This window comes from Hypanus sabinus, chromosome 29, assembly GCF_030144855.1.
Source record: "Hypanus sabinus isolate sHypSab1 chromosome 29, sHypSab1.hap1, whole genome shotgun sequence".
Lineage (NCBI taxonomy): Eukaryota > Metazoa > Chordata > Chondrichthyes > Myliobatiformes > Dasyatidae > Hypanus > Hypanus sabinus.
This window is the reverse complement of record NC_082734.1, coordinates 27,640,624-27,666,668: the sequence shown is the minus strand read 5'-3', so window position 1 is coordinate 27,666,668 and position 26,045 is coordinate 27,640,624. Positions and strand designations below refer to the sequence as shown.

Below are 26,045 nucleotides of genomic sequence, written 5' to 3'. Positions count from 1 at the left end.
TGCAGCAATCATGTCACGTGACAGCGCTCCCTTCACAACTTCGTACACCCTCTAACAATTTCTCTCAGACAGTTGAATGCCCCTTTTGTGATACAAGCAGTGCAGCCAAAGCCCCATATTTGTCTTCCCCATCAGTTGCAGGCGTAACTCCAGAAAACATTTTCAGCCAATGAGAACTTCTCACATCGGACAACCCCTTTCCCTCACTTCACAGAAATGAGAACAACTTGACTTTAAAATCTTCACCATCAGCCACATTCCCCCGCCTCTCCAGAGATATGAACTGACCATGGCCCCGTCCCTACCCCACTGGGCAGCGCGACTTCAATCACGTCACTGGTAATCTTGTTGCAAGGGGGGGCACTGGGAGCAGACTCAAATGCAAGACACACACATTGAAGTACTGGGAACAGTACTAAGATGATCCAGAAAGCAAGAGAAGTCGAGTGGAAACGACGCTGGACATGGACATGGGCCCTGAACAAGACATGGACACCCGGCCTGGGCTAGGACTCAAACTAGGAAAGTGGGACCTGGACAAGAAACTCGTAACTAGGAGCCTGGACTAGGACTCCAAGCCAGAGACTGGACAGGGATCCAGAGCATGGGTCTTGACTCAGGCTCGGAACCCAGATACAGGCGAGGACTCAGGACTAGGATCAGACTAGACACAAGATAGTACTGGGAATACAAAGCCTTGGCTTGGACTGGACAAGGTTCTTGGATGTGGCTTGCAGCACAGAACGAGGAATCTCCAGCACCGGTCTGGGCAAGGAACTCCCGGGCTGGGTGAAGAACATGGACCGGATAAGGACACGAAGCTCTGACTTGGACAGGGCTGAAACACGATGCCTAGACTAGGTCTTGGAACAGAGGAACACAGCCTTGGACTTGAGCACAGGAACACAGAGCCGGGACCCTTTCTTGGAAACAGGACATACGGCCTGGACTTGTACACGGAACACAGAGCCAGGATCCCTTCTTCAGAACAGGACTTAGGGCTGGGGCTCCACACAGAGTCAGGAACCCTCCTTGGGGACAGGACGTAGAGCCGGGACTCTTCTTTGACACGGATGCTAAACACAGGGACACAAAGAGACAGTTCCAAACTCAATGGTAGATAGTTCCTTATCTTGGTGTGGCAAGGCTCTGGACTCACTCAGGTGGTTGAATTTGATGATGATACAGGCGAGGACACAGGCAAGGTTGCAGGCAAGATAGCGGGCAACAGTAACAGATGAAGGTTAGTGCCGAAGTAACTGTCAAGATACACTGCTGAAGTAATTGCCAGAGATTCAGAAGGGAGGGGAGAGAGATAAACCAGGGAATCCCTGGTTTGCAGAGGTATTTATGTGCCAGTCCAAATTGCAAATCAGGTGCCTCAATTAAGGCACCCAACAGAACAAGGGAAAAAACAGAAGACCTGGAATACGGATGAAATGGACCGGATCTGAACTGGAATACAGATTTCACGGACCGGACCATGACAAGTCTGGACTAACGCGACATCCATACCAGCCGATTGGTAAAAATACCATTCAATCAGTGTAACTTTCCCTACTTTTACAGAACACAGCACTCTAAGTAGCAGTTCATTGGGAATTTGAATATCGACCCTGCACACAACAAAAGCATTGCTTGAGGATATATTCTTTGAATTGCATCAAAAATTAAGCCCCACAGCAACCATAATAAAGTACTTTAATTAAGATGCACCTCACTTTCCACAAGCACCAGTTTAAACACTGGCTTAGCACACAAATAAAGCACTTAATGAATCCTTATACAGTATTCAAGCATTCACACAGCATCCGAATGCCTGAAGACCCCTACAACTGTAACCCTCTCACCGGGTCTCGAACACAAACTTATAGAAAAGGAAAAGAAAATTAACTGGGCTGATTACAGTTCATCCAGTGCAATGTGCACGTAAACGGTGGAGCTCATTTCCAGAGAAGTCAGGGGTATTACTTTACTCATGCGCCAAAGACAAAACACTATTATTAACAGGACACAGTGATTTTGCAGAAAATTACTTAAATAAAAATACCTCACAGCACAGCAGTACAAATCTTAACCAGAGCATTACAATTAAATAATTTAGGACTGTGCAGATAGAAGATAGATAGACATAGAAAACAGAGAGAAGATTTGAAAGAGGTTTGTAAAATCTGCAAGGCTTTTTCCACTGAGGTTGGGTGGGACAACAACTAGAGGACATGGCTTAAGGGTGAAAGGTAAGCTTTCAGGGGAACATAAGAGGAAGCTTCTACACTCAGAGGGTTGTGAGAGTGTGGAATGAACTACCTGACCAAGGGGTACATGCAAGCTTGATTTCAAAGATTAAGAGAAGTTTGGATTTGTACATTGATAGTAAGGAGATGGAGGGCAATAATCCCAGTTAGGTTGATAGGAGTAGGCAATTTAAATGTCTTCTGCATGGACTAGGAGGGTCTACTCTGTGCAGTACTTCTCTATGACTCTATAACAGGAAACGCTTCAAACAAAAATTCAGTATATATTTAGGGGCGAGTAGAGTCAGAGGGGAAGAGGAAAAATGGAAAGCATCTATCTTTCGACATATAATTGTTAAAGATATTTTGGACATCTACAACAGCTTTCGAGTTGATGAGGCAAACTTTAAATCGGACACTCTGATGACAAAATTTGGGGAGAATTTTGTCCCAAGTAAAAAAATTATGTTTGAGAGATACATGTTCTTCTCCTATGAAAAGAAAGAAAATATTAGCTTTGACCAATATTTAGCTGGGCTTCACACACTGAGTTAGTCCTGTGACTTTGGAAACTTGAGAGACTCACTAGTCAGAGACAAAATAGTTTGTGGAATCCCAATAATAGGCTCAAAGAAAGCAATCGATATTCATGCCATCAGGATGGAGGATACCCAGATGAAAAAAAGTATTTGCTCCTCCACCCTGAGGGTGGCCTCATCTTGGCACAAGAGCATGTCCTGGATGGATTTGTCAGAACAGGAATGGGAATTGGAATTTAAATGTTTGGCCGCCAGAAAGTACCACATCTGGCATATGGTGTAGAGGTGCTCAATGAAGTCATCATCATATTTACAATGGGTCTCACCAGCAGAGAGGAGTCCACACCGGGAGCAGTGGACACAATTTACAAACTCAACAGATTTGCAGGTGAAGTGTTGTCTCACCTGGAAGGACTGTTTATGGCCCTGAATGACAGACAGACAGACAGACAAACATACTTTATTGATCCCAAGGGAAATTGGGTTTCATTACAGCCACACCAACCAAGAATAGTCTAGAAATATAGCAATATAAAACCATAAATAATTAAATAATAATAATAGGTAAATTATGCCAAGTGGAAATAAGTCCAGGACCAGCCTATTGGCTTAGGGTGTCTGACACTCTGAGGGAGGAGTTGTAAAGTTTGATGGCCACAGGCAGGAATGACTTCCTATAACGCTCAGTGTTACATCTCGGTGGAATGAGTCTCTGGCTGAATGTACTCCTGTGCCTAACTGGTACATTATGGAGTGGATGGGAGACATTGTCCAAGATGGCATGCAACTTGGACAGCATCCTCTTTTCAGACACCACTGTCAGAAAGTCCAGTTCCATCCCCCACAACATCACTGGCCTTACAAATGAGTTTATTGATTTTGTTGGTGTCTGCTACCCTCCCTCAACCTGCTGCCCCATCACACAACAGCAAACATGATGGCTCTGGCCACCACAGACAGAAGTGAGGGCAGAGATGTTTGGGCATGTGTAGCACTTGGGCCACTTGCAGGGAAACAAAATGCATTCAGGGAGATTGCTGGGGAGGGAGGAATAGACAAGGGAATCACAGAGGGAGTGATCCTGCAGAAATTGAAGGGGAGAAGATAAAGATATGTTTAGTGGTAGGATCCCTTTGAAGTTAGTAGAGGTTGCAGTGGATAATGTGTTGGATACTCTGGCTGATGGGGTGGTACGCAAGGACAAGAGGAATTCTCTCACTATTAGGGCAGTGGGAAAATGGGGTGAGCTTGGATGAAAGAGAAGTGGAGATATGGGTGAGGGCAGCATCAATAATAAAGGGAAGGAAACTCCAAATTTAAAAGGAGGAGAACATCTCTGATGTCCCAGAATGGAAAGCCACATCCTGGGAACTGATGAGGCAGAGGAAAAGAAACTGAGAAAAGGGAATACTATTTTTAAAAGAGGCATTTTTAAAATGAGTATAGAACAGTACTGCACAGAAACAGGCTCTTCAGCTGACAATGTTGTGCTGAACCAGCTAGAAAGCAAATCAAAAATACCCAAACACTAATTTCAACACCTCCTACCTACACCATGTCTATATCCCTCCATCTTCCTTCCATCCATGTGCTTATCTAAATCTCTCTTAAAAACCTCAAATGTATTTGCATCCACCACACTCAGTAACAAACCTACACCCCACATATCCTTTGAAACTACCACCCTCACCTTCAACCTATGTCCCCTTTTTCAAACCTGTCTACTCCCTATCTCTTTTATATATGCCTCTCATAATCTTGTAAACCTCTGTCAGATCTCCTCCCAGCCTCCACCGCTCCAGAAAATTATGGTTGAAAATGCATAGGTTTATTAAAAGTATCGGTCGACTTTCTCTTCAGAGATGGAGATATTGAGATCAAGAAAGTGGAGGGAGGTGTCAGAGATGGACCAAGTGAATTTATGTGCAGTGTGGAAGTTAGAAGCAAAATAGATATAATTGCTGAGTTCAGCATGGGTGCACTAAGCTGCACCAACACAGTCATCAAAGTAGCGGAGGAAGAGTTGGGGAGTAAAATGGGCAAGGTTTCAAACATAAAACTGTTCTACATAGATGGTAAAGAGGCAGGCATAGCTTGAGCCCATACCAGTGCCCATAGCTACCCCTTGGGTTCAGAGAAAGTGGGAGTTCAAAATTCAAAGTGAATGCATTATCAGAGTATATACATGTCACCACATGCAACCCTGAGATTATCTTCCTGTGAGCATTCTTAGCAAATCAAAACTTTTTAGCATACTGGCCTTCATCAGTTAGTGCACTAAGTTTGAACTGGATCATTACACTACATTTGTACAAAGCATTAGTGTGGTCACATGGAGTACTGTAAACATCAGGAACTGCAAACTGGAGAAGCTGAAGGAAATAATTTCAGGGTGAGGACCAGTTCTGTCAGACAGAGGAGGGAGATGGTGGAGGAGAATTGGATGGTTCTCTTGTCAAGAGACAAGCAGGGGGCTCTGAGACCTTCCTGATGGGGGATAAATATTTATTGACAGAGTCTCAAGCATGAATATTCCTGGAATTGGCAGTCACTCCGACCGAAATTGGATCCTGCCTACTGGAGTATGAGAGTTTCTGGAGAGTGGTGAGGATTTCCCAACGCATGTTGTCAGGTCTCCCTACAGTTGCTCCCAGTAGGCCAATGTGGTTTGCAGACATTCATAGTCTCCTGAGTTCATGATGTCTCAATCATGCTGTAACATGAGACATGTGGATGGTGGTTAACCCAAGTGCAGAGAAAGGTCCAGAATTATTTCAGACTCAAAATAAACAAGATGATACAAACAAAATCCAAAGGCAAAATCATAAACAGTAGTACTACAAATGGAACTCCTATGATTGAGCACTGAGTGCTCAGCAGGAGGCTTTTAAGTACAGACCTTCCATGAAGGAATGTGGCAGGCAATAATTGGCAGTCTGAGTGTCTGAGGGACAGTGGCCGATAACCATACTCCAGGGAATTGGAGCGCTGGATCTTGGAGGCCTGCCGCTATTCAGTCAGGACCATGACAATATCACAACAGATCCCTTGGAGTGTGTAGCAGAAGGGTTCTTTGGGGTGTTATATTGTACAGCAGTAGATTCCCAGGAGTAATCCCGGGGTTTGGAACTTTCTGTATTAAACAGATCACTGGGACTGCTTTAGAGGCTTGAATTTAATGCAGGGATCTGGGGACTTAATATGTTGAATAACAGATTCCCAAGAGTGAATTATAGGTCTTAATCTATTCCAGGTGTTCAGAGGGAGTAGATATAAATTAACAAATCCCCAGCAACGATGTGGAGGCAGGGATACAATACGTGGTATTGGGGGCTGGTATATACTATAGATTAACATTTACTCTTATTCAATCTGTGTGTGATTCTCTTGCTCTGACCTTGTAGCTATTTCTCAAATGGACAGTCAGATGACAACAAACAGAAGATGGGGAAACCCATGCCACTGGTTTATAACACAGACGGGAAGCTGCAGCTGAACCCAGAGGCTCTAGAGCTCCTCCAGTCCATCGAGGTTCCAATGGTTGTTGTGGTTATGGTTGGTGCTGTTCGTACAGGGAAGTCCTACCTCATGAACTGTCTCGCGGGAGATAAGAAGGGTAAGGGCAGTGGCTGTAAACTTCCACCTCTAACCTTTCATCTCTGTTTACTATCTGTCTTGCAGAAATTATCCTGAGACCAGGGACACAGAGCACACTTGTATTGTCAAGCTGTCAACAGTGGGAAATGTACTGGAGACATCCACTAGTGTCACATTGGTGTTCCCATCACTGTTTTGGACAATTGATCTAGAGAAATTTGAGGAACTTAAACTGCATGCTTGCCTCATATCTTGAATGCAGAGAACACACTGGTCTCATTAATAATGACTAGAGTTACTTGCTATAACACTGACACTGCATTGACCATCAATTGTCCTCTTTCACAAATTCTACAGCAATCGAATTTTATTCTTCCCATGTTCCCAACAATTCCTCTCAAACTCTATCCCTCACTCACAAATGAGGGATAGGATACTCACAATCTGCACATCTTTGTGCTATGGAAGATCACAGATCCACTTATGTTCTTGCAAAGTGTACCTCTCTGTCCCTCTCTGTCTCTCTCCCTCTGCAGGATTCTCAGTGGATTCATCTGTCCAGGCTCACACCAAAGGAATCTGGATGTGGTGTCGATCCCTCCCTCAGAGACCCAGTGAGGTCCTCCTGTTGTTGGACACTGAAGGTCTTGGAGATTCTGAGAAGGTCAGTCCCTCCCTCTCAACTATTCCCCTCCTCAGAAGACTGGCTGCTTTCTTTTCAAATCTTCTTCTTCTTCTTCTTCTTCTTCTTCTTCTTCTTCTTCTTATTCTTATTATTATTATTATATTATTATTATTATTATTATTATTATTATTATTATTAAAAAATACACAGGTACATCAAAGTAACAACACTTTCAATGCCTCAAAAAATTATCTTAGAGATTGAAAATTTTTGTGACTAAGAAAAACCCTACTAAGCAAGAAAAGTGAGAAAAAAAACCATAGAAAGCTTCTAAAAATAAACATCAAACTGCCAACAAGAAGAAAACATATATCAAAACAAAATTTACACTTAGATCGCGGAGGAAATCTATCAGTTAACTGAAATGATAGTAACGAGCAAATGAGCCCCATCTCTTCTCAAAATCAAATAAAGGTTCAAAGGTTTGACTTCTAATTTTCTCCAAACTTAGAGACAGCATCACTTGAGAGAACCATTGTGACAAAGTAGGAGCAGGTATGTCCTTCCATTTCAACAAAATGGCCCTCCTAGCTATCAATGTAACAAACACAATAACATGTTGGTCAGACAGAGAAATACCATGAATATTTTGAGGAATTATTCCAAAAAGCACAGTCAATTTATTAGGTTGTAAATTGATTCTAAGTGCTTTAGAAATTGTCGAAAAGACTGACTTCCAGAACGGTTTTAATATAGAACATGACCAGAACATATGTGTCAGTGTAGCTATCTCAGTTTTACATCTATCACAATACTTGTCAACATTGGGAAATACTTTAGAAAGTCTCTCTTTTGTCCAATGGTAACGATGCATAATTTTAAATTGAATCAGTGAGTGACAAGCACAGAAGAGTTATCCAATTTCAGAATCCGCATCCAATCCTCCCATATAAAAGTCAAATTGAGTTCTTTCTCCCAATCCTGTTTAATCTTAAGTAAAGGACACTTATCCCATTGTAATAATAAATTATAAATTCTTCCAATAGAACCTTTCATCAAGGGGTTCATATTCATAATAGTATTTAACAAGTCAGCCTCCAATATATAAGGAAAATTTCTTAAATATTTTTGTAAGAAAATGTCTAACTATTAAAGAGAATATTTATCGACTAATTGTTCAAAAGACATCAATCTGCCTTCTTTAAATAAGTCCAAAAAAGACTTAATACCTTTATTTAAGTCAAAAAATTGGATCACTCCAGGAAGGTTTAAAAAAGTAATTACGATAAATTATACTACTAAATATAGAATTAAAAAATTGCAGAACTGGAGCCAAATACGTAAAGAGTGATTAACCACAGGATATAAATTTAAATTAGCAACTTTAGCTAATTGTATAGGTAGAGCAACTCCCAATAACGAAGTTAAGTAAAACTGTTTCACAGCTCTCAGTTCCAGGTCTACCCAGATTAGCCGATCATTCCTATCACCCCAATATAACCAAAAGGACATATATTGCAAATTAAAGCCCAATAATACATTATTAGATTAGGCAAAGCGAGACCTCCGTCCTTTTTCAACTTTTGTATATGACTTTTACTTATCCTTGGTCTTTTATTATCCCAAATAATCATCAGTTATCAACTGATAATAAGTTATCAACTCCTTTTTGATCGATTTTGGGTTGATCTAATTATGGAGGCATTTACACCCTGATAATAGAGAATATTCTTTCTTTTCGCATGTCCACAAAAACTATTCGAGGATTGATTATATTATAATTGATCCCCACCTTTTGCCTAATGTTAAAAACTGTGAATATGACGCTATTGCTATATCTGATCACACGCCTTTGAGTTTGTCCTTTGAATTTGATTATGTCATTTTTGTCCGTCCACCATGGCACGTCTCAGACTTTACTGCAAAACTCTGATTTTATCAGTTTTATTGAAAGCCAGGCAAAAGATTTTTTTCTTTTTAATGATGTAGGAGGTATGTCTAAATTAATTATATGGGATGCATTCAAAGCATTTTTACGTGGTTAGATTATTTCTTATTCAGCTAAACTCAAAAAAAAACAGACAAAAGCAGAATTAGATAAAATTTCAAAACAAATTAAAGATTTAGATAATGTCTATGCGGTTTCCCCTAATATTGACTTATTTTTGAAAAGGGTGGAACTTCAATCACTATATAATCTATTATTAACTCATCCAATCAAAAGTTATCTGCTTAAGTTAAAGAGCCTATTTTATTTGTTTGGAGATAAAAATAATAAATTACTTGCATTTCAATTAAAATCGGCTGGAGCCAAAAGGCAAATTTTGAAAATTCGTAGAAAGGATGGTACCTTGGCTGGGAATATGAAGAAATCAATAAGATTTTCCAAGATTTTTATACTGAACTTTATAAATCTCAGTCTTCAGTAGATTCTTCTGAAATGAATGCCTTTTTACGAAAGATTGATTTCCCTAATATTTCTGCTGAGGATCAAAAACTCTTGATGCCCAAATTACTGAATCCAAAATCCATAAAGCTATTTTTTCAATGCAATCTGGTAAGACCCGGGACTTGATGGTTATCCTGTAGAATTTTATAAAAGAATTTGGAAAACTGCTTTCTCCATCTATGTTGGAGATGTTTAAAGATTCTTTTGTGAAAATTGACTTACCCTCTACTTTCTATGAAGCTTCTATTACTTTAATCCTCAAATAAGGATAAAGATCCTACTGATTGTGCCTCATACAGACCTATCTCATTACTGAATGTTGATGCTAAGATTCTCTCAAAGATAATGGCCAATCAGTTGAAGAGTATTTTGGGTAAAATCATTTTTAAAGATCAAACAGGCTTTATAAAGGGTCGTTATTCTTTTTCAAATGTTTGGAGATTACTTAACATTATATATTCACCCTCTTCTAAAACTCCACAATGTGTAATATTTTTGGATGCTGAAAAAGCATTTGATCGAGTTGAATGGAAATATTTATTTAATGTTTTAGAAAAATTTGCTTTTGGTATTAACTTAATATTTGGATTAAAATTATATATAAAGCTCCTGTTGCTACTATTGTCACCAATAACTGTAGGTCTCCCCTTTTTCAGCTATCACGGGGACAAGACAAGGCTGTCATTAAGTCCTTTGTTATTTAACTTAATATTAGAACCCCTTGCTATTTCTCTTTGTGAAACTATAAATATAAATGGGATTTTTATGAATGAGACCATGCATAAGATCTCTCTTTATGCTAATGATTTATTGGTATATATATCTAAGCCTGAATAATCTATTCCTGCTTTGCTGAAATTATTTGACAAATTTGGAGATTTTTCAGGATATAAAATAAATTTTAGTAAAAGCGAATTACTTCCTTTAAATGAATTTGTCTCTATATACGATAATATTCCTTTCAAAGTTACAGATTCTTTTGGATATTTAAGTGTCAGAATTACAAAAAAAATAAGGATTTTTATAAAGCTGGTTTTCCTCCTTTAGTGGACTCTATGAAGTACTCATTTAGTAGATGGAGCCCACTTACATTTTCACTTGTTGGTCGTATTCATATACATTTGTAGTTAAAATGATGATTTTACCAAAATTTTTATATTTATTTCAGAATATTCCTGTTTTTTTGACTAAGAAGTTTTTTGATCAGATTGATTCTATTATTCTATCTTTTATTTGGGATAATAACAGAACACTGGTTTCATTACCATATGGGTAACCCACAGGAATGATCCACAAACCAGAGTTCAAATCCCACCACAGGCAATGGGGATGTTTAAATTCTCTCCACAATCTAGATGTGAAGTAAAAATTTATTAATTTGTTAACTAGTTAACATTTTAATCACGTACATGCTGAGCTTCAGGGAAGAATTCTGCCATCTTTTTCATTTGAACTGTATGTGATACAAGACCATCACCCACTCCGTTTCCTGTCCCACCCACACAATTCCCATCCCATTCTCCCGAATGAAAATGATGTTAAGGTACCACGACAGTGTGATATCCCCCAGCACTGTGGTGGTGAGCACTGGGCGAGGCTTCCCTTGGCCATACATCTGCCACTGGTGGTATTGACAGGAAGGATGCTGTGGAGGGAAGCCTCACAGACCAATCTCTGTAAACACCGAGCAGGAAATATCCAAAAATGGGACGGTTATTTATTAGACTGATCTCAGAGCAAGAGTTCTCACTAACTGTTCATCTATCCTACAAACTTTGTACGTGCAGGGAGACAGCAAGAATGATAATTTCATCTATTCGCTGGCTATCCTTCTGAGCAGCATCCTCATTTACAATGGGCAAAGAAACATCGACCAGCGATCCCTGCAAGACCTACAGTATCCTTCACTGGTGTCTCCCAGTCCTTCTCTTTCAGGGTGATATCTGTACAGTGACCAGTGTCTCTCTCTCTCTCTCTCTCTCTCTCTCTCTCTCTCTCATCTGCACAGCAACCGATGTCTCTCAATCCTACTGTCTTGGGGAGATATCGTATGCTGACAAGTTTTTCTCAGCCCCTGTCTCTCTCAGTGGGATATTGTATTGGTAAGTGTACGGGTGAGATGTGTGGATCTGAAAAATGGACACAGCAAGGCAATGGTTAACATTTAGAAATTTGTGGGTTTGTCCTGTTTTGAAGGTCTACCTGCATGTTGGGCAAATTGACCCTTGATATTAGATAAGGGTAGAACAATGTGATTCTTGGTCTACCTGATTAAATGGTCTAAAAGCAAACCAAAAGTGCTGATTTGTGTAAAAGTAATTAATCACCTTGTCTTTAAAGAATGTTTTTTTAACATTGTTTGGTTGTAAGATTAATAGAATACATTGTCCCTGAGGAGGCAGAGGCCAATTGCTGAAGGTCACCTGACGAAAAGGTTAAGGTCATGTAAATGTCGGATTGGATGCCTTGCCCCACCAGCTGGACTGGGAGGTGGTGATAGGTGGGCAAGTTCTTTCTTGGGCAGAGCACTCACCTGGGTCCCACCTTCAGGCCGAGCAGCTGAACCAGCACCGAGGACCTCCACCCTAGCAGGTCCACAGTTGATCGCCTGCATCAGGAACCACGCAGACGTTGCTAAGTATACTCGGCGGTGTAGACTACGAAGGGTTGCTTAAGTTAGCCCTACCTATTAGTGGTGTAGGTAGTGTACAATATAAAACATTTCTCACACCTCTTTATTTTCTTCTCTGTATTATCAAGCATCCACTTGTTATGGTTATATTTTTTCGGGTATCAGTTTTTGTGGAACAGATATTTGTGCACAGACACACATTTCTATGTCCCTTTCTTTTGGCATATATCTGTACACTGATCACTGTCTCTCAATCATAGAGTCATTGAGTTATACAACAGGGAAGGTATCCCTTTGGCTATGCTTGACCATACTGACTAAAATGTATTCTCAAGCTGATCCAGCACTTTCCCATATTCCTATGAATTCTCATCATCTTCATACCTGTCCACGTACTTCATAAATGTGTCTAATGTATGTGCCTTACCCACTTTCTCTGCTAGCTCGTTCAATATACTCAACATCCTTCATGTATACATAACCAATATCTCAGGTTCTTATTAATCCTTTCACTCTAACTGTAATACTATATCCTGTAGTTTTCTTCTCCACAACCTAGCAAACAAAGACCACTGACCCTATCAATGCCCTTCATCATTTTTATTACAGCTGTGAGACCACCCCTCATTCTTCTATGCTCCAAAGAATAAAGGCCAAGGTGTTTATCCTCACAGTTCCATGACTCCTAGACACATCCTTCAAAATGCTTCTTTGCACTCTTTCTGGTTTAATCACATCCTTACTATAACTGCATGACAAGAACTGTACACAGTACTCCAAGTGTGACCACATTAACACTTTGTACAATCATAGTGTAACCACCCACTTCAAACTTAGTTTACTAACTGATGAAGTCCAACATGCTAAAAACTTTATACACACCCCCGTTCTCTCTACTTGTGACTCCCTTTTAAGGGAACCTTGATCCAACACTTCAAGGTGCTTTTGTTATGTAGAAGTATCTAGATCCCTTACATTCAATGCAGAAGTCCTCCAATGATTAGTCCTTCCACAATATAACTCTATGTGCTTGTCTGAATTCCATTTCACATTCCTGAGCCCAGCTGACCAAGATCCCACTGTGCTTGCTGGTACTCATCTTCAATGTCCACTGTGACAGTGAAATAGTGCTTGAGAACAGTACACATCTCCAGCAGTTCCACAAACACATTTCCATCTTGGTCTTTCAGAGGCCTTATATTCCCTATGTTACTCTTCTTTCATTCATATATTTGTAGTGTCACTTAGAATTCTCCTTAATTTTACCAGCTAAAGTCACCTCATGCTCTGTTCTGCCCTCCAAATTTCCACACAGAGTTTACTCTGGCATTCTATATATGAGTTCAACGATTCACTTTCTCCCAGCTGCCTGTTTCTGAATCAAGACACCTTTTTCCACGATCAAATTTACAATAATCCTTGATATCCAGGATTCTCAAACAGCAGCAGCTTTGCCTTTTACTCATCGAGTCCCTCTTTCTCGGGGAGATATCTCCACAATGACTGGCGTCTCTTAGACACACTCTCTCTGAGAGGGAGATCTGTACACTGACCAGTGTCTCTCAGTAACTCTCTCTCAGGAGTCGATCTGAACAGTGACTGACATTCCTCACCATTTACCTGCCAACCTTTTATTCCTTTATCCTTGATGTTGCTCCCAGTTTTGTGACTGAACTGTCTAAGCGGATCCAGATGAAGGCCCAGCCCGATGACTGTGACAGTTGGGAATTTGTCCGCTTCTTCCCTGAATTTGTCTGGGTGCTCCGTGATTTGACACTGGATATGCACATTGATGGAAAAGATGTGACTCCAAATGAGTACCTGGAGCACAGCCTGAAACTGAAGGACAGTGAGTATGCAGCAATGCCAGTCTCTGAGGAGATAGGGAGAACTTGGAAAGGGGCCAGAGAATGGAGGGAGCAGGGTTGAATTCAATGTTTGAGAGGGTGGTGGAGGAAGGGGCAACCTCTTACATTTGAGAACCTCTTACACACTCCAGGGTCTCCATGGCCCATTCACATCTGTCATTCCCACTGACTCTGCATCCCCCTGCCCTGTTCACATTCACATTACGTCACAATTCCTTCCAATAATGATACCAAAGTACACCATCCTCTGGTTTGATGGTATAAATGCACCACTCCCACCCAGATGATGCTCCTTCCCATCAGAGTTTCATCCGATTGGCTGATTGCCACTGTCCCACACACCCCTCTCAATGAACATGATCCTCAACTACCCTATATGTCACATCATTCCCGTCTATGACAAGTCACCCATGACCCAATTACAATGGACGATGCCTCTCCCACACATCCTTTTCTTCACCATTACACCTTGCAAACTGTCTCCCCTCTATTTCCTTCCTGTCCTTCCCCTGTTCCTCCCCACAGTCCTGGGGGTAACAGTTGCCTTGTTGGGAATGGGAGAGCAGACTCATTAAGTTATTCAGGCCTGATTCCTGGTTCTTTTTTACAGGTGAGACCAGTGAGCAGGACAAGGAATATAATGAACTCCGCAGGTGTATCCGCAATCATTTTCCCTCACGTTGCTGCTTTGCATTTCCCACTCCCACATTCCGGAAGAAACTCAAGCAGCTCCAGGAACTGGAGGACAAGGATCTGGATGGGGAGTTTGTTACAGAGCGGCAGAACCTCATCAATTACATTTACACCCACAAGAAAGTCAAGAAAGTTGTTGGGGATCAGCTGGTCACGGGCAGGAGTGAGTAACCGGGCAAAACCTCACCATCTCTCTTCAGTATAACACACTAACCGAGCATGAGAAAATCTGCAGATGCTGGACATCCAAAGCAACACACACAAAATGCTGGAGGAGCTCAGCAGGCCAGGCAACATCTATGGAAAAGAGTAAACTGTCATCATTTCACACTGTGACTCTTAATCAGGACTAGAAAGTAAGGGGAGAAATCAGAATGAGTAGATTGGGTGGGGGGAGGAACAAGTATAAGGTGGCAGGTGATAGGTGAAACTGGAGGAGGTGGTGAAGAAGGGAGCTGGGAAGTTGATTGGTGAAAGTGATAAAGGGTTGGAGAAGGGGGAATCTGATAGGAGAGGAGAGAAGAGAATGGAAGACGGGAAAGGGAGGAGCACCAGAGGGAGGTGATGGGCAGGTAAGAAGAAAATCTATGAGTGGGAAACAAGGATAGAGAATGATGAATAAGATGAGGTTGGTAAATAACCAGATGTTCAAGAAATCGACGCTCATTCCATCAGAATGAGCACCTTCACTCTGTCTGCCCAAAAATGCGGTATTTCCTGGTGGCCACCCACTTCAATTCTTCTTTCCATTGCCATTCCAACATGTCAGTTCATGACCTTGTCTACTGCCACGATGAGGCCACGTTCAAGTTGGAGGAGCAGCACCTTATATTCTGCCTGGGTAGCCTCCAACCTGATGGCATGAATATCGATTGGATGTTTGTGTAACAGGCGTGAGTGAAAAGCAGGTTGGATCCAATTGGAGCAGCACCCAGCATCTGCAGATTTTCTCCTGTTTGTGATTTGATTACTACTCTGCGAAGTCTCTTCCAGGGTGCCAACCCTGGAGAAGTTTAAAACTTTACTTCGAAGTGAGTTCAGTGAAACCTTCTCTCACTGCTCCCCTTTGTGATCTCTGCTGCTCTCCAACACTTTAATCATATGCTTACCCAGACCATTCTCCTTGTGTTTCTCTCTCCCCTCTCCACCTTTGAAATCTACTCTGCAGCTTTTTTTCCCTCCAGCCCTACGGAAGGGTTTTAGTCTAAACGTCAACCTTTTCCATAGATGCTGCCTGGCCTGCTAAGTTCCTCCAGCATTCTGTGTCTGTTCTTTGGATATCCAGCATTTGCAGATTTTCTCTTGTTTGTGATGGGATCCAGTTGGAAGTCTGTATACTGGAATTGAATGGGAAAGGGGAGGGACCATTGGAATTGTGTTAAGTGGAAGTGAAAGGGAAAGGGTTGGGATCACATTGGAAGTGAGTACAATGGACATTTATGGGAAGAAGTTTGGATCCCATTTGTTGTGAGTACAATGGAACTTAATGTGAATAGGTAGATGGGAATGAGTGGGATGGTGTGGAATACCAGCATGAGTATAGAGGGTAGAAATAAATGCATGAAATCACTGCGAATGAATGGGAAGGTGTGGGGTCCCACTGGGAATATCAACTGTGGTCTTGAATAGGAAGGGTTGGAAGCATAGACTGAGTGGGATTGAGTGTATGAATGATGAGAGAGAATTGGAGGAGGTGTGATTCCATTGAAAGTGAATAAGAATATGTTGTGATGTGGAGAGTGGGAATTGAGGGTGTGATCAGATCCTCAGGCACTGACTTTTCGAAACATTCCACACAGGATTTGCTGAATTGACCAAGGCATACATGAGCATGATGTCGGATGGGGTCCTACCATGTGTGGAGAGCAGTGTCGCTAAATTAGCGGAGGTGGAAAACCAAGCAGCAGTAAATGAAGCCCTGAAATTCTATCACAATGAAATGAAAAAAATCTCAGAACCTCATGATCTTACCATGAGCGGAATCATGGAGAATTACAGTACGAAGAGCATAGAGGCACTCAGTATCTTCCACAAAAGGTCTATGAACAACAACATTGACAAATACATCCAGCAGCTGGAGGTGAGCTGCTAATGTTCAGTGACTACCAACTGTCTCATCTCTGAACACCTGTCCCTGGACCCAACCCATACAGACATAGACTGAGAAATAGAGAGAAAAGATATATCATCCTGAAAGTGAGGGACTGAGAGACACTGGATAGTGCAGGTTACTCCATGACTTAGAGGGGCACAGAGACACTGGTTTGTATACAGATCACTCCTTGTCAGAGTACAAATTTCTCCCTGAGAGAGAGCAACTCCAAGACACAGTCAGTGTACAGATCTCTCCGTGAGAGAGAACGAATCAGAGATATAGTTAGTGTACAGATCTCCCACTGAGAGAGATGGACAGAGAGATACTGGTCAATGTACAGATCTCTCCCTGAGAGAGAGCAACTCAGAAATAAAGTTATTGTGCAGATCTTCCCCTTATAGAGAAGCACTGAGAGACACTGGACAGTGTACAATACTTGGTTTCCTCATTTATTGTACTTTTTTCCCTCACTTCTAGGAGACAATGAGATCCTCTTACATGTCTCTCATGACCAAGATCAAGGAAAAGTCTCAAGACCACTGTCAGGCACAACTTGAAGAAGTAATGGAATCAATTAAGGAAAACCTGACATCTGGACATTATCAGAAATCTGGTGGTTACCAGGAGCTGAAGAAGGATCTTGATAATTCCATAAAGGAGTATGAAGAAAAGACCAAGAACCAGATCGAGGTGTGTTATGGCAAGGCATTTAGTTTTCAATTCTCATAGCTTTTCCTTCCTCTGACTTACATGAATTCAGAACACTCCTCTCTCTGCCTCTTTCCATTCAGCCAACAAAAGTGAATCCAGTCTCTGTAATATCTGGAATGGGATTAACTGGGTAGATTGAGTCTGTAATCAGGAAACCAGTTATAGTGGCTGGTGGAGGAGATTCGGTGGTAGGATTTGTCAGTGATGGGGGTAGTGCCTTTGGGGCTGTGGGAGGAGATTCAGTGAGTGGAGAGTCAGTAATGGAGCAGAGTATGGGAGAATTCTTTCATCACTGGTTTTCAAAGCCATCCAATCTCTCCCTTAAAAAATCTTAACTGTGCTTCAGTGGAGAGAGTTCCAAGAGCCAATCCTGCATTGAGGGGAAAAAAATTATTTTCATATCTCCATTGATCAAGCTACCTGTTTATCTAACTCAGCTTTGCAATTCATGACCATCCAGTCCATTTGCTGATTCTGTGTTTTCCCACAGAAGTGAATAGTCCCAATCTGTCCTACCTACTCTAATAAGGTAATATGTCCTTCCAGGTATCAGTCCAGGAGCCCATCACTGAAGTGTTAGTGTTAAAGGAGACCTATACTGTCCATACTCCAGATGTAATCTCACCAAAACCTGATATATCTGTAACTAAAGTATTTCCCTTCCACTTTTGTTACACGCTCTATCTCTCCCTCTTACTGGCACATAAACATTTTGCAAATCTTGTACTACGAAACCCAGATCCCTCTACATCTCAGAACTTCATAAACTTTCCCATTTGGATAATATGCTTCTATTTGTCTTTCTGCCACAATGGTATTTTGCATTATCCCACATTGTGCTTGATTTGCCTGATCCTTGTTCATTCACAGAAAATATCTCTCTACTCTTTGCCACTGCTATGTGTCGGTCTTGCAACTTATCCTTGTGTCATTTAGGAAATAAATTCTGCCTTCATCCAGGCCACAATATAAATTGCACATAGTTTTCAGTTGCAATTTTACCAATTTCCTGTAGATTGGTAAGTTGAGTTCCCTTATTGCATATCAATCCCCAGCACTAGACATTTGATGATGAGAGCCTGTCTCTGGACTCTTGTGGATTGGTGTCATGGAAGAGAGTTGGATATGGATGATTGTATCTTCTCTTCTCTGTAGGGGTGGGCTGTCCTCAACAGTTTCCTGGAAGAGGAAAAGTCTCGTCTAGACCAGGTACAGGAGATGGACAACAAGCTGACAGAGGAACAAAGGCGTGTCTCTGGTAAGAAAATAAACAAAATGCTCAAAATATTCAGGTCAAGGAGCATCTGCAGATTTAAAATTAATTCTTCATGTCTGAAAACTTAAAATGTGAGACATTTCTGCTGAGTATTTCACCTCATTGTTCACCAGAAACATAGTGAGATCAGGGAGGGATGTGCTTATGTTCTTGGACATCTTCATATGAAGAAGAGCTTGGTGTTGGGTCTCGCGAAGAACATAAATGCAAGGCCAGAATGGCATGCCCAAGAGGAGTAGGTAAATTTGAGGCAGGAGTACGGGTCATCAGTGAGGAGTGGGTAATCCTTATTGAAGAGTTATAGATGCAGAGACAACAGAAGGCCTTAGCATGTGATGTAATTGAAATTCGAGCATAAATACTAACTCATTAATCCTTTATTGTTCACTGGTCATTTATGTTTGAAATGTATATATTAAAGGTCATTGCCCTATACTGTAATGCTGCCATAGAACCATAGAGCCATAGAACATTACAGCACAGAAACAGGCCTTTTGGCCCTTCTTGGCTGTGCCAAACCATTTTTTTTTTTGCCTAGTCCCACTGACCTGCACCTGGACCATATCCCTCCAAACCCCTCTCATCCATGTACCTGTCCAAGTTTTTCTTAAATGTCAAAAGTGAGCCCACACTCACCACTTCATCTGGCAGCTCATTCCACACTCTCACCACTCTCTGTGTGAAGAAGCCCCCCCCCCAATGTTCCCTTTAAACTTTTCCCCCTTCACCCTTAACCCATGACCTCTGGTTTTTTTTCTCCCCTGGCCTCAGTGGAAAAAGCTTGCTTGCATTCACTCTATCGATACCCATCATAATTTTATACACGTCTATCAAATCACCCCTCATTCTCCTATGCTCCAGGGAATAAAGTCCTAACCTATTCAACCTTTCTCTGTAACTCAGTTTCTCAAGTCCCAGCAACATCCTTGTAAACCTTCTCTGCACTCTTTCAACCTTATTAATATCCTTCCTGTAATTAGGTGACCAAAACTGCACACAATACTCCAAATTCAGTCTCACCAATGTCTTATACAACCTCACCATTACATTCCAACTCTTATACTCAATACTTTGATATATAAAGGCCAATGTACCAAAAGCTCTCTTTACAACCCTACCTACTTGTGATGCCACTTTTAGGGAAATATGTATCTGTACTCCCAGATCCCTCTGTTCTACTGCACCCCTCAGTGTCCTACCATTTACCTTGTATGTTCTACCTTGGTTTGACCTTCCGAAGTGCAATGCCTCACACTTGTCCTCATTAAACTCCAACTGCCATTTTTCTGCCCATTCCTCCAACTGGTCCAAATCCCTCTGCAAGCTTTGAAAACCTTCCCCACTGTCCGCTACACCTCCAATCTTTGTATCATCAGCAAATTTGCTGACCCAATTTGCCACATTATCATCCAGATCACTGATATAGATGACAAATAACAATGGACCCAGCACTGATCCCTGTGGCACACCACTAGTCACAGGCCTCCACTCAGAGTAGCAATCCTCCACTAACACTCTCTGGCTTTCCCCTTTGAGCCAATGTCTAATCCAATGTACTCCCTCTCCATGTATACCTAGCGGCAGAATCCTCCTAACTAACCTCACATGCAGGACCTTGTCAAAGGCCTTACTGAAGTCCATGTATACAACATCCACTGTCCTCCCTTCATCCACTTTCCTGGTAACTTCCTCGAAAAAGTCTAATAGATTAGTTAAACATGACCTACCACGCACAAAGCCATGCTGACTGTTTCTAATAAGTCCCTGTCTATCCTACCTCTTAGTATGCCTTCCAATAATTTACCTACTACTGATGTCAAACTTACTGGCCTATAATTTCCCGGCTTTCTTTTTGAGCCTTTTTTAAACAATGAGCTATCCTCCAATCCTCCGGCACCTGACACGTGGGTATCGACATTTTAAATATTTCTACCAGAGCCCCTGCAATTTCAACACTAGTCTCCCTCAAGGTCTGAGGGAATACCCTGTCAGGTCCTGGGGATTTATCTACTCTGACTTGCCTCAAGACAGCAAGCAACTGTTCCAATCTACGCTTTTAGAACTTCAACCCGAGAATCAGATCTACCTTTATCCATGATCAAGTTGAAATTAATGGTGTTATGATATCTGGAACCAGTGTTCCCCTACACGCACTTCTGTCACCTGTCCTAACTCACCTCCTAATAGGAGATCTAATATTGCATCTTCCCTGGTTGGTACATCTACATATTGATTTAGAAAACTTTCCTGAACGCATTTCACAAACTCTAACCCATCTAGACCTTTAACAGTATGGGAGTCCCAGTCAATGTGTGGAAAATTAAAATCCCCTACAATCACAACTTTCTGTTTCCTGCAGTTGTCTGTTATCTCTCTGCAGATTTGCTCCTACAATTCTTGCTGACTATTGGGTGGTCAATACAACCCTATTAATGTGGTCATACCTTTCCTGCTTCTCACTCCACTCATATAGCCTCGGTAGACAAGCCCTCTAATCTTTCCTGCTGAAGCACTGCTCTAATATTTTCCCTGACTAGCACCCGCCCCCCCCCCCCCCCCCACCCTTCATCCCTCTGCCTCTATTACGTCTGAAACATCAGAACCCTGGAACATTGAGCTGCCAGTCCTGCCCCTCCTGTAGCCGAGTTGCAGTAATGGCTATGATGTGTGTTATATATATATATATATATATACATATATTCCATGTGTCAATCCAGGCCCTCAGCTCATCTGCCTTTCCCACAATACTCCTCACATTAAAACATACACACCTCAGAAGATTGTTACCACCACACACAACCTTACTATTTACGACTTTGCATGAACTACTAACATCATTTATTTTTACCCCCGTTCCACTATCTACTCTGGCACTCTGGTTCCCATCCCCCTGCAAATCTAGTTTAAACCCTCCCCAATAACACTAGCAATCCTCCCTGCAAGTATATTTGTCCCCTTCTAGTTCAGGTGTAACCCGTCTCTCTTGTACAAGTCCCATCTGCCCCGAAAGAGGTCCCAATGATCTAGAAATCTGAAATCCTGCCCCCTACACCAGTTTCTCAGCCACGTGTTCTTCTGCCAGAGCATCCTACTCTTACCCTCACTGGCACGTGGCACAGGCAGCAATCCAGAGATTACTACCCTCGAGGTCCTGTCTTTCAACTTCCTACCAAGCTCTCTGTACTCACTCTTCAGAACCTCCTGACTCTTTCTACTTATGTCATTGGTACCGATGTGTACCACGACATCTGGCTGATCACCCTCCCACTTCAGAATGCTGTGCACGCAATCAGAGACCGCCCTGACCCTGCACCCGGGAGGCAACAAACCATCCGGGAGTCTCTGTCATGACCACAGAAACTCCTGTCTGTATCCCTGACTATGGAGTCCCCTATCACTACCGCTCTCCTCTTCTTCCTCCCTCCCTTCTGCACTGCAGAAGCAGACTCAGTGCCAGAGATCCGGCTGCCAAAGCTTGTCCCAGGTAAGCCATCCCCCTCAACAGTATCCAAATCGGTATACCTGTTCTGGAGGGGAAAGGGCAGGTAGTGCAGGGTTCCCCGTGGCAATCTTGAGAAAGACTACTGAGAATGCATCTGTGATAGCTTTCTGAAACAGTGTGTTACTGAACCTACAAGGGAACATGCTATCTTTTGCTCATCCGGGATAATGGGAAAGGATAATGATCTTGTAGTTGGATGGACTTCCAGAGCCAGGAACAATGAAGCCATCCTTCAGTCTGACACCTGATGTGGAGAGGGTCCCTCCCTATGGTTACCAACAGGCTCAGATTCCCCTGAGGTGTCTGAGGATTCCTCCACCACTGATCCTTTGGTTAGGATAGCGTTGGAGATGGAACAAGCTGGTGGCTCTAGGAGACTCGCTACAGAGAGAGGATTGCATGTGTCATCTATAAGTGGCTTCTCCCTGGAAGGGGGCAGGTACTTGTGTGGTTGGGGTGTGAGCTGGTCTCCATTGACTGTGAGAAAATGGACTGCTGTGTGTTCTGTGCAATGATTCCTCTCATCCTAGTCCTGCAAAAAGACGCCACTGGCTACTGACTTCTAGCTTAGAAATGGCACAGCTCATGAGGTGTGTCCACACCATTCTCCAGTACACCTGGTGCTGTGTTAGGACCACCACCTGTTGTGGGCAGAGTTCATTCTATCACACATGTGGTCAGGGACCATGTACTGGCAGTTTAAAAACTAGCACTTTAATAGGGAAGGAGAAGTTGTTGTCCTTTGCATATATATTTGTAAAGAATAATCTGAGAAATATCTAAAAGATTACTTTTTTTAAAAAAACAGGTTTAACAGTGATGCCCATCTTTAAAGAATGGGATTTCCCACCCTCCAATTTTGATACTGACCTCACACTCCTCTCTTCCATTTCCCTAACATCTGCACTTACCCCATCTTCTCACAGCCTTCATAGTGCTAAATTCGACTTGTCGTTACCTACTACCTCATGATCCCCAAACACATCATTCTCCACACCTTCCATCATCTCCAAAGGGGTCCTACCAGTAAATATATCTTTCCCACCCACACTCTGCTTTCTGCAGAGATTGCTCCCTCTGTGATTCCTTTAGCCATTCAACCACACCCCCGCCCAAATAATCACCCTCCTGGCACTTATCCCAGCAAGCAACCGAAGTGCTCACCTGCCAATATGCCTCCTCCATCATCTCCATTCAGAGCCCCAGTCACTCCTTCCAGTTGAGACAATACTTCAGCTGCAAATCTGATGGGGTTGTCTATTGTGTCTGTTGTTCCCGATGCAGCATCCTCTACATTGGTGAGACCCGTTGTAAATTGGGAGACAGTTTTTCGAGCACCTCCACACCATCTGCCACAAGTGGGACTTACCGGTAGCCAAACATTTTAATTCTGATTCCCACTCCGACATGTTGGTCCATGGCTTCCCCTTGTGCCAAGAAGAGATCACCCTCAGGGAGGAGGACCAATAGCTTATATTCTGTCCAGGAATCCTCCAACATGATGGCATGAGTATCAATTTCTCCTTCTGGTAAACAAGTTCCCAACACTTCTCCCTCTATTTCCCCCCCCCAGCCATTTACTTCTTCTCACCTGCCTATTACTACCCCCTGAGTCCCCTCCTCCTTCCCTTTCTCCTATAGTCTGCTCTCCTCTCTTATCAGATTGTGTCCTCTCCAGCCCTTGACCTTTCCCACCCAACTAGCTTCACCCATCATTTTTCAGCTCGCATATTTCCCCTCACCTCCCCTTTTTATTCTAGCATCTTCCATCTCAGTCCTGAAATAGGGACTCTGGTGAAACATTGACTGTCTATTCATTTGTCATCAACACTGTCTAGCATCCAGAGGTGCTGCCTGACCTGCTGAGTTCCTCCAGCATTTATGTGTGTTGTCTTAGATTGGACAGTGAGTGAAGCTCCCTGTCAATATCTTGTCTCTCACACACCTCGAGATGTGACCCCTTCACCACTCTCTTCATGGACTAACCAATTCATCCTCTGCCCCTTTTGTCAGCTTTGGAAAAGGAACTCTCAAGGATCAAAGAAGAGATGGAGAAGATGGAGCAGGAGAGGAAGGCGGCTGAGGAACGCAGGGCAAAGGAGATCATTGAGCAGATCGGGAAAAAGTTTGAGGAGGGTAAAAAGTACAGCGTGGAGGAGCTGGAGGAAGCCATGGAGCATATGAAAAGAGAGATGGAGAAATACAGAGTCGAGGGTAGGATGGAGGATGCAGAATGTGCTCAGAAGATATACGAGTACCTGAAGAAAAAACATGAAGAGACAACAAAATGGAGTTTCAAAAATTTCATACAGTATTTCATAAAACTTTTTCCATTCCTGAAATGCTTTTCGGGAAGACCGTAAGAAATTGGAGCAGATTTAGGCTCTTTGGCCCATTGAGTCTGCTCCAATTTTTAAGCATGGCTAATCATTTTTCTTCTTCTTAGGCCCATTCTTATGCCACTTCCCACCCCCATCTCACACACTACCTCTCCTCCTGGACACTCTCCCCCACCAAGTAGGGTCATGGACATTCAACAGTTGTTGGACTCTGGAGCTACTGCTACCAAAGTATCTCCTGAGGTTCATTTTATGCATTCCCACATCAAGGTTCTAGACTCTGCCAGCTTTTTGGTAGCTAATTATACAAGTACTGTACGTCTCCAGTTCTTATCCATAGAGTATGTGTTTCTCTAATCCTCTCATATACCTGTCTACACTGCACCACAATTACCTGAAATATCAGGTCTGTAATTTTAAGGGGGTGTGTTTATCCTTGGGCAATTCATCAAACTCTCACTGCCACAGAATGTCAGCTCCACACCCTCTTTATCTGCTGGTTTAGCATTCTGGGTCAGTGGTCAGCTGACCCTGTGTTGATAATGTGGCCTTCCTCCACTCTGCTCTGTGTTCTGTGGATCCCTCTCTCACCAGCAGAGTTTCCTCCCAGAGCCTGTTGGGGAACTTGTCATCTCCCTCTGGCTGCTACATTCCCACCATCAATCCACGATTAGTGTGATTACTGGATCACACTAATTATCCAGGCAATAAAACTGACCACCAGCAATGAACAATTGGAAGCTTAAGTGCAGGAACAGATGTACTTTCAGCAGAGAGACGTGAGACTGCAGGTGCTGGAATCTAGAACAACAAACAGGAAGATGGAGGAATCTTCAGTGGGTCAGGCAGCATCTGTTGGTGGGGGTGGAGGTAAAGGAATTGTTGATACTGGGTCAAGCTCAAGTATTAGAATTGATAGAGATGTCCTCAGCACAGGGACTTGACCCAAGATGCTGCTTGATCCACAGTTCCTCCAGCAGGTTATTGCCTTTTATAAGTTGAGTGAATAGTTTTAGCTAATAGATTTGTTAAGTAACATAGATGCTACATTTAACCACAATATAAATTTATGAACAAACCAATTATCTTTCCAGTTGAACAAACCAATTATCTTTCCAGTGAGCCAAATCAATGTAACTGCAATAATAAGAATCAGGATATATACGTGTGGATAGATATTAGATCCTCATCCCACCAAATGGAAGTGTGGATTCAAATACCAGCAGTTTGTATATACTGGTAAATCTATGAAACTTTAATAAAGGTTTGGTGTGAAGCAGAAAATTATTCTCTGTTGCTTTTAAGACATTCTGGGAGTAGAAGAATGTGGTGGCCATATCTTTGTCGGCAAGATTAGAGATTATTGGTTCAAAGCTTCATTTATTAGCAAAGTATGTATGCAGTATGGAACCCTGAGATTCTTATTCTCAAGATAACCATGAAACAAACCGAAATGCATGACCATAAACTTCCCAGCACTATATT

The 26,045-nt window shown here is 42.3% G+C and overlaps 1 protein-coding gene across 2 annotated transcripts in view; it reads left to right on the top strand.

The window, feature by feature from the left end:
• The window catches only part of LOC132383159 (guanylate-binding protein 1-like), a 33,203-nt gene extending 7,367 nt beyond the window's left edge, over nucleotides 1–25,836 (top strand). The window contains exons 2-11 of one of the 2 annotated variants that reach the window (XM_059954029.1): nucleotides 5,289–5,377; nucleotides 6,178–6,389; nucleotides 6,907–7,034; nucleotides 11,232–11,341; nucleotides 13,738–13,925; nucleotides 14,555–14,800; nucleotides 16,437–16,717; nucleotides 17,210–17,422; nucleotides 18,599–18,701; nucleotides 24,235–25,836. In XM_059954029.1, coding sequence (XP_059810012.1) covers nucleotides 5,358–5,377; nucleotides 6,178–6,389; nucleotides 6,907–7,034; nucleotides 11,232–11,341; nucleotides 13,738–13,925; nucleotides 14,555–14,800; nucleotides 16,437–16,717; nucleotides 17,210–17,422; nucleotides 18,599–18,701; nucleotides 24,235–24,584 — 1,851 coding nt within the window. In that variant the 5' untranslated portion in view covers nucleotides 5,289–5,357 and the 3' untranslated portion in view covers nucleotides 24,585–25,836. The remainder of the gene's footprint in view (nucleotides 1–5,288; nucleotides 5,378–6,177; nucleotides 6,390–6,906; nucleotides 7,035–11,231; nucleotides 11,342–13,737; nucleotides 13,926–14,554; nucleotides 14,801–16,436; nucleotides 16,718–17,209; nucleotides 17,423–18,598; nucleotides 18,702–24,234) is intronic. The other variant, XM_059954030.1, reaches the window with a different exon arrangement.
• The last annotated feature ends 209 nt before the right edge of the window (nucleotides 25,837–26,045 follow it).